The sequence below is a fragment of the Macrobrachium nipponense genome, chromosome 32 (genome assembly GCF_015104395.2).
Source record: "Macrobrachium nipponense isolate FS-2020 chromosome 32, ASM1510439v2, whole genome shotgun sequence".
Taxonomy (NCBI): Eukaryota; Metazoa; Arthropoda; class Malacostraca; order Decapoda; family Palaemonidae; genus Macrobrachium; species Macrobrachium nipponense.
Genome location: NC_061094.1, coordinates 20,799,635 through 20,809,634, shown reverse-complemented (window position 1 = coordinate 20,809,634; position 10,000 = coordinate 20,799,635). Strand labels below are relative to the sequence as shown.

The window sequence follows — 10,000 nt, the reverse complement described above, 5'->3', positions numbered from 1 at the left end:
TCCTCAAATCCTCTTTTTATTTCATTAATATTAATGCGAGAAGGGACGGAGGGGGGGAGGTAATTAATAAAAACTGACGAAAAATGCATGACCAAGTAAATGATAAACTTAAATTTAGAAGTTTTATTTTCTTCGAAATAACTTTGAACGGAAATTTGCAATACATTTAGAAATAAAAAAAACAACAACAAATCTTTGTTCTGTGATCAAACCCAAATCTTCCGTGATAACAAAGAGAAAATTCTAACCCTCTCGTAACCCAGCTCATTAACTTGCGTTCAAATGATCTAGGTATCGTGGGTACTGATACCTACTGACTGACTTACCCGTTAATTAAAAAACAAAATGAAACACAAGAGGCAGCTCATACAATATTCAGAATAAAAAGAGCATTCTCAATCAAGCTTACGTCTCATCCATAATCTGGCTCCTTTACACCCTCTGTCATTCATTCGTTTGACAAACCTTCCTGCTTAGCATCTCAAAGAGATACAGACAGCCACAATCAGAGAGAGACAACAAATGATTAGAGAAGGAAAACTCCGACAGGGACTTGAAAGCGTTATCTTTCGTCAGTGGCTGCACACATTATTTATCATGTAGCAGAGACCTGCAGATATGACAAGGAAATAAGTGCTTCTACCGGACATTTTACTTTCTTATCCTGTATTCGGGAAATAGAAAGATCAGAAAGTATCTTGAGAAGAACGTTTCGTAGGGGCGATGAAGGAAAATATCTGCAAAATAAGAATGGAAATGATGTTAAGGAAAGCCCAAAGAATAATGTTTGCAAGTCTGTGAGAGTGTTACTTTATTGTCAGTTATGCATCTCTCATTCGAAAGACTAGCTAAATGACCAAGAACATAATCTTCCTTCCGCGAATAAGGGCAGGGTTGCCTTGAGATATCCAGCTTCAATACACGTGCCTTAAGATACGCTAAAAACTTAGTAATTTACAAAGTTTTAGTTATTCTAAACACAAGGAACAAAGACTTCAATCCATGTAATGCTCTGTGATTATTGGCAGTTTGATTATACATACACATACATATATATATATAATATATATTATATATATATATATATATTATATATATATATATATATATATATATATTTATGTGGGTGTGTGTGTGTGTGTGTGTGTGTGAGTGTGTGTATGTATGTATGTATGTATGTATGTATGTATGTTTATAAATCGCCGGATTACGTGATGTTGAAATGCAGTGCACCGCAAGGAAGAAATAAAACAGAATGCATGATTCCGACCGCTTTTTCCTTATTTAGACATGACGATCAATTGTACGTAATAGCAGAATTCCGGCCTTTTTCGCCAGAATATTAGGTAAAACCATTGTTAACAGTAAGCGGGATAATCCTGGATAGGACATCAATTTTTTTTAAAGCCATTAATGTCATATCTTCAGTATTTCTTGGTAGAAATTCCTGAGGTCTATAACTTTGTTGGCAGTTGGCTCGGTACTCATGAATATTTTCATGCTTCACATAATTCTTTTGAATTTTCTCTCCGCTGGGTGTTAGTGCCGTTAGTGCATCTCACGTGGTGCACTGTAGATATAACTTAAGGGTCTTTGCAGCGTCCCTCCGGCCCTAGCCGCAACCTTTCATTCTGTTTTACTGTATCTCCGTTCATATTCTTACTTCCATATGACTTTACACCCTCTGAACAATTGATGTTTGCCTCCTGTTACACCTTTCAAATCTTCTTACGGTCAATTTCCCTTTCAGGGCTTAATGACCTCAAAGATCTCAGCTCTTGGCCATAGGTCTATGTCCTCTTTTCTATTCTGCTCTTTTTTAATTTTCCATTTAAAGATACCGCAGGTTGTGAGGTGATCGTTTGTCATAACAGCGAGATTTAGGAATAACAGTTACCATCTGTTGTGGCGGTGATTACCCCAATTGCTCTCACAATTTTCAGCATTAAGGTGCTTGTTTGTGATGTAGTATTTACCTTAGCATATAATATATCGTAACTTTATGGTGCAGTTCACGAGTCCCCTTGTAGATGAGCAAATAGGGCGGAGGTCCCCAGCCTCATAGTTTTGGTTCATTTCTATCATACGTACTTTATTATTATTAATATAGTGTATATATATGTATATATACTTTTGTGCGTCATAAGGCGTCTCCTTGGTCTTTAATATATATATATATATATATATATATATATATATATATATATATATATATAATATATATTTGGATACGCTTATCACTAATAAGCCTTTGATCCTTATGCAAGAATCATGAAGTAGCAGGATTCGAACACACACACACACGCACTAATATGTGTGTGTGTGTGTGTTTGTTTGTTTGAGATGGCGCACGGGTTTCCTATTGATCAGGGAATTAGAACAAAACGTATGCAAGGATCAGTGCAAGATTCATTATTAGTTATATACCTTGACAATTTAGTTATAATCTCAAACCTGCGTTTTAATGCTTTAGATTGTTCTCAGGCTGATGATCAATATCTAACCAATTTCAGCAGGAATCTATAGAAGAAGGGTAATCATCTCTGTTGTCAGTTTTAACTGATATAGTTCTACGAAGCTGTTGGAAAACAGTGAAGAAATAAACGACGTTAGCACAGCATTGCTGTAAGTACCCTTCTTTTCACACTTTTCCTTGATTCAGTTCAATTTAAATATTTCGCTCGGTTGGCTACCGAAGGCCTGAAACCGGTACAACTTTATTGAAGGTACCGAAAATAATGATCCAAAGAAACTCTTCCAGGAGTGAGAGACACTTGATAAAAAACAACAGCCGTTCTTTTCTGCGTCATATGGAAAAACGAGACAAGATTAATATTGATCAGAGGTACAGGAATCGTACGTGTGAACGGGTAATGTATTCGGTTTTTTATTTTCCTCTAAGAAAACTAGAAGATGACTTTCTCTGTCCGTCCGCACTTTTTCGGTTCACCCTCAGATCTAAAAAACTAATGAGGCTAGAGGGCTGCAACTTGGTATGTTGATCATCCACCTACCAATCATCTAACATACCAAATTTCAACACTCTAGCCTCAGTAAGTTTTATTCTATATAAGGTTAAATTTAACCATGATCGTTCATCTGGGAATGTAACAGCACAGGCCACCACGGCCGGCTGAGAGTTTAATGGGCCGCGGGTGAGAATTTCATACTCGGTTGCGTCGAAGAAACCTCTAGCACTTTTTACTTGTCATACTTGTTTTCAGCAGAAAGTGTTTTGAATTTGAATAGATACATCAGCAAGAAGGCGGATGCGAACATTCCAGTATCTGCAGTTCCCAGTGGAAAGAGGCTTTGTTGTTGGCTGCGGATGCGGAAGCTGTTTAGCTTCTTCCAGAGCAAATACAATCTTGGGAGAAAGTCTGAAGACGAGGACAGAGTTTGCCTCGTTGAATATGTCGCTTCGGATTTGTACTGTGGGTGTGACATCTGGTTGGCGAAGGATGGCGAGGGTGAATGCAGCTTCGAAAAGGAAATAGTAGCAAAGAATAGCAATAGAAACGTTGATGATATAATATAGCATACACAAATACAAACAGAAATAGAAAGGAGAGAGAGGACAAAAGCATAGTTCAAGATGATGCATCTAACTTGAGTAATTACGAGTTAACAACCATGAATGGTTCTTACTTAATAACAGATTTACTTATTTCAAGACCACTAGGAAAAATGTACTGAATAGCTCCCAAATCATCCGTATGTATGCTCGTTATTTCGTATGCATTTTCTTGAATGTAAATATGAATATCCATGCAAGAATTACAAATAGAAGCATAAATATTCATATAAAAACGAATTGATGGTGTACACAACTGGTGTACATACAGCATACCACGGAATACTCGGCAGCCGATATCCAGTGCTTTGTAATAAGATCAGATAAATTCTACACTTTGTTTAACAATCAGAAGAAATGCAAGTCCTTGAACCTGCTAAAGAATCAAGGAGAGAAGACAGAGATTCACGTGAGTGGGCGACTTACCTGGGACGAGAACAGCCGATGAAAAAGTGAAGTTGAGCAGGTTGTAGGGCCAGTAGTGGGGACCAACCAAAGCTTCCAGTTTGCCTCCGTAAGTGACGTTGCTCTTCAGACCCCCGAACTGTCGTAGAAAACATAAGGCGTTAATGAAAAGGGGAGCGGAAACGACACCAAATCTTGGAAGCCTGTTGCGATTCATTTCAAATGCAGCATTGACTTACGCTTTTCTCTAGGATTTTTACAAGCATTGTACTCTGAAATATTAACAGAGATGTAAGTTATTTTGATTATGCTGAATGTAATTCTGAATATTCGGAAATATTATATGGGCATTAGATGCGAATTTTACCTTTTTTTTTTTACCTAATATTTACATTATTTCATTTTAACTTGCTTCCTAGTAGAAATGAAGATTTATAAATTCGAAACTATTTTGTGAGAGCATCTGACTGAATAGTGTTGAGCCAAAAAATTAAATTTTGATTTCCCTAAAAAGAAAATATAATACACGTTGAATGATTGTCGTGGAATAAGAATTAAGACAATTGATAATACACCAGAACAAGAACTACTATCCATACCCCTTATTTTTCACACACTGTGAGAGTATTGATAAAATCCGTATGAACCAAACAATAATAACCATTAGAATGATATCAAGTCATTGCAAATAATAAGAGATTATTATGTCAGAAAATCACTGCTTTTATTTTGAGTCTTTAAAACCACAATTTTCCAAGAAAACATGCGAGAATCTCTCTCTCTCTCTCTCTGTCATTCTATATATATATATATATATATATATGATATATATATTATATATATATATATATATTATATATATTGCAATTCCACAATGGTCCCGTGGGTGAAGTATATAAGAGATCCTCCCGTGAAAATGAAAGGAGGTACCAAGACTTTCAACTTTTATTCCAAAGTCATCTTCAGGGTACTGAATACGTGAGAATCTCTTATATATATATTATATAATATATATATATTATATATATATATTATATAGACTTATAAAAATGCCAAAATATAGAGAGTAAGTACTATATTTCAGAGACTGCTGTCTCCCTCTTCAAGTAGATGAATGCGAAAAGTTACAGAAAAGGTGGTATTTATACCAAGAGATCCATCCACAGGCAAGCCAACTTAAGTCACTCCCACTGATAATCTTCCTTTAATCCTCTTAAGCGTTGGTTAAATAAACATTTTATCAATGGCATCTGTATCCCATGCACCTTTTGAGATGCTCATTACCTGCCTCTGTTTAATCAAGGCCGATTCCATCATCTGACTCTTGTACCGGCAGTTGCTTCTGTAAATTATACGTGACAAATTCAAGTTTATTCTGTGGTTATGTTAATTCATATGGTTGAAAATAGCTGAGTTCTGTTGTCCATACCTAACTGACCGTTTGTATTAATATCTGGGGAAGTGATTTTCCTGTAAATACAATGTAAGATTGGTCACAGTCCAGGTATGGGATTTTGTAAACGCCTGCGTCCTTGGGGGATGTCTTTTGTTGGCCGTTAATCAGGGATTTGGCTAAGGTGGTTGGGTAAGTGAATGCAAAAGGGTTAGATTTTCCCAGAGTCTGGATCACCTTCTTAATCCTGTCCAGGTGTGGAATTTTTATTTCATTGTTGGGCGTCTCTCTGGTCTTGTCTTGAGGGTTTTGGTAAAAAATTACGTTTGCTTTATGAGTCGCTTTCTTAATTATATGGTCAGGATACCTTAAAGGCGAAAGCTGCTTACGAATTAGTTCAAATTCTTTTTCCAGGAAATCTGGGGAACAAATTCTTAGGCTCTGAAGAATAGTTTGCTGGCTTCGCCTATCTTGATAAGAATGTCGTGATAGCTAAGTAGTGAATATATGAAAGTGAGAACGTAGGTTTTCTGTACATGGTAAATTTGTATTCTGTCGTGTCTCTGATTATTAAAACATTGTTGCGGCTGTGGCTATTACAATTTCATTATATATATATATATATATATATATATACATATATATATATAATTATATATATATACTATAGAATATATATATATATATATATTATATATTATATATATATAGATATATATATATATATATATATCATAAATATATATTCATATATATTATATGTATATATATATATATATATATATATATATAATATATAATATATATAGGATATATATATATATAGTATATATACATATATATATATATATATATATATATATATATATATATATATATATATAATATATATATATATATATATAAATACATACTATATACACTCACTCACTCGTATAGAGGGAGAGATAGATAAAGACGATTCAGCTTCGCACTTTACCTGGTGCTGAAGATTGTTGGAGCTGTAGATGGTGGTGGTGGAAAATGGCTCGAAATGTTGAGGATGCGTGAGGGAGAGGCCATAGCCCTTGACGGCGTCGTTAAGAGACAGAGAAAATTTCGAGGACCACGTCAGCTCCAGCGAAGTCTCTGCGGGTGGGAAACTACTGCTCAGTGGACTGGCAAGAGTTGAAAACAAAGTTATGTCAAAAAAATCTTTTTCTCTTTACCGTTCACCGTAAATCATTTTGTAGTCTCCTAATCAATCTGCCTTTGTAAATATTGATGTGTATTTTTTGGTTAATATTCTTTGCTTGTGCTGATGTCACAAACACTGACTTTCTCTTCCTGAAAAAAAGGAAAAATTCCTTCTAAGAGGACGAAATCATTATACCCTAAAAAATTCCCCTTCGGTTTACTTATATGAAAATATATTATCAACAATAATAATAATATCCTTTTATTATGAAACGCAGAACATTATATTTCATCTAGTCTTTGGAATGCAAAGGGATTCTAAGGCTGTCAAAAACATATATTTAATACTTTCCCCGATTCTTTAGAGCGAAAGGCCCTGATGAATATTCCGCTCGTAATTAGACAGAAATAGTTTTACGTCCCTCTTCATAAAAAAAGATTTTCAAAATTTAAAGAATTTAATCCTTTTAGAATTCGTATGTGAGGCAGATGAAAGGCTTGCGTTGAATAAGAAAGGCAGAATAATAAGTGGCTTAATGAAACAAATCGATATTGTTGCAACGTTTCGTGGTATATTTTTCGAGCGCAAAACCCACTTCGTATGAGATGTGTGTCGTTTCCTTTACTGGTTTTGTATGTGTTTATCGTTACTGGTTTCTTTACTGAAATAGGACAAGAATATGTAAGGAATAAATAAGCACCATTCTGGCCCGACTCCAACGCTTTCTAAGAATACGCAGAACCAAGAAAGGCAACAAAAAGAAAGAAGAGATGAGAGTACTTACTTCTGGTAAGAAAAGATAATAACGAACGAGAGGCGCTCGAGAGATGGCGTCGCCAGTTCTGTGCCTCATCTTGTTAGGAAAATAGCCAGAACAGAGAACAAGGGAATACCGACTCCTTCATTGTGTACGGAATGCGAGACACCGTATCCAGTGACAGTCCTAACTTTACATACATCAACACTCAATGGCGCCAGAGGAATACACATGGTGCATGGTCGAAATATACCCCTGGATTCTGAGTGAAAATAGGAGACGAAAAGTAAGAGATAAAAGTATGAAAAATCATCCCCTTTCTCACGTGCGGAGCCATAGCTTGTGTTTATTTTCCAGGTCCTAGGGGAAGAGAGAGCCAGGGAAGTTTGGCAACACGGCGCTGGTGATATAAGTTGGCTTTTCCCTTGGGCAGTTTTGACTATGTCCCGCCTAGCAACCATATTTCCCTCTACATTCCTGCGTCACTGATTTCCTTTCAATCGCCAGCATGTACCTTTTTTTCCCTCTCTCTCTCTCTCTTTTCTTTGTGGAGGGGGTTATTATACCCTGCCTTATATTTAGAACTGAAATTAAAATAATATTAGATTCCATTTCCAGTTCTCCAATGTCTTTAACCGAAGGTATAATCGCACCTCCCAATAGACCATGAAGCCTACAACGCTACCACAAAGCTAATCAGAATAAACGAGAGAATACTGGTAGTTATGATATTCTCTCTCTCTCTCTCTCTCTCTCTCTCTCTCTCTCTCTCTCTCTCTCTCTCTCTAGACTTTGTTGCTCCTAAAGACGACAATGTAAGGGGGAGAAGATTAGATGAAGGGAAGGGAAGGGAAGGGGAACCTGGCAGGCGGTTATGGTAGGCTGTAAACGTGGAGATGAGGAGGGAGAAAGCTCGCGACGCCTATCTCGCAATGATTACGTTACAGAATATCTCACTCCTCAGATTCCCTCTGACTTGTTGCCAAATACTAAGTCTTGTCAGCATCCCTTCGCACAACCATCAATGCTGAACTGTAGCGCGTTTATCGAATGGTTTCCAAAGCTACGTGAGAAGTCTCCTCCCTTTTTATTACAAAAAGTCACGCGAAGAGCACATACAGAGGCATTGCTCACCGCCGGTAAGAGAATGTCCATGTTCATGTGGGCATCAAGAGAGAGAAAGAGAGGGAGGGGGATGAGGGATATGGGAAAGGCGCCCAAACAAAACTTAATATCTTAAACTCCTTGGAAGGTCGTCGACGGGTGGGAAGAAGCCATTGGCCAAATTGACGAACTTTTATAAAGGAAACGATGACGCTGCTTTTATTTTATGTGGAACATAAAAAACTTTGGCAATCAACGACGGATACAATGAGAACCGAAGTAGCTATTCAGCTAAAAGACACAAAAAAAAGCTCAGGGATGCAAAGAGGCGATAACATCCTCCAAAAGGTGCAAAGTGAGTCACAACATTTGGAGACTTCAGTGTCCTATTCCAGTTGAATTCGAATACGTTTCAAGCAAAGACATTTAAAGTAAAAGCTCACACCGACCTTTATTTTCTCTCTCTCTCTCTCTCTCTCTCTCTCTCTCTCTCTCTCTCTCTCTCTCTCTCTCTCTCTATATATTATATATATATATATATATATATTATATATATATAAATAATGTATGTATATATGTTATATATATATATATATATATATATTATATATATATGTATATGTGTGTGTGTATAAAAGCTTATTCGTGCTTGTATATATGTATATGCATTTGTATATGCAAAAGCTTTAGTATCTGAATTGCTCTATCACTCAGTTGATATATGAAAAACCTCATCCTGGTCATGATCTCTGACACGCAGGGCTTCTCCTTCTCATTTTTTTTCTTCGAAATCAGATAAATGCATTGTTTTTGTTCGTCTGTTTTCTCTAGACATCCTCAGATCATCACAATGAGCAATTATCATTCGTATCCTTCATTTCTCACATGATTTGGGGGAAAAAATCACATCGCCTGGTAACACTACCATCTCTCATGTGGTGTCTGTAATATATGTGTATTCCAGTCCCATATCAGATGCGGACGGAATTTAATTTGAATTTTTGCTTCTAATAAGGGGAAGTGTATCATCTGCGTGAAATTCCAAGGTTCAATAATCCCAGGGTCCAGGAATCCATAACTCTACGGGGTTACAGGATCATGTTTAAATATATTTACTGAATACTAACACATACAGCGTACTATATAATATTATATAATATTATTATATAATATATATATATATATATATATATATAATATATACATATATATGTATATATAACATATAATATATATATATATATATATATATATACATACATACCATATAATATATGTGTGTGTATGAATGAATTGTTATCACATCACCATAATTTATATACAAACATGTCGTTTAATATCCAGTTCGCTCAGCCTGGGAAAAAATGTATGTAAATATGTATACGTGTATACTGAGCCCATAAGACGACGAACTTCTTATCAACTATAATTCCCTTTGACATACATATATGTAAATTTTTTATTTTACGAGATAGGGGAACTGGATATTAAACGATTTTTGTAGATTTATATACATATTTTCATGTGTTAACCTAAGGGGAATTTTTTAGTCTATAAGAAATTCGTCGGCTCACGGGCGCTAACTATCGA

At 35.8% G+C, this 10,000-nt stretch overlaps 1 protein-coding gene across 1 annotated transcript in view; it reads right to left on the bottom strand.

The window, feature by feature from the left end:
• The window catches only part of LOC135207261 (uncharacterized), a 183,315-nt gene that overhangs the window by 63,197 nt on the left and 110,118 nt on the right, over positions 1 to 10,000 (bottom strand). The window contains exons 3-4 of the mRNA XM_064238915.1: positions 6,352 to 6,500; positions 4,001 to 4,118 (exon numbers count right to left, since the gene is read on the bottom strand). Of these exons, the coding sequence (XP_064094985.1) occupies positions 4,001 to 4,118; positions 6,352 to 6,500 (267 nt within the window). The remainder of the gene's footprint in view (positions 1 to 4,000; positions 4,119 to 6,351; positions 6,501 to 10,000) is intronic.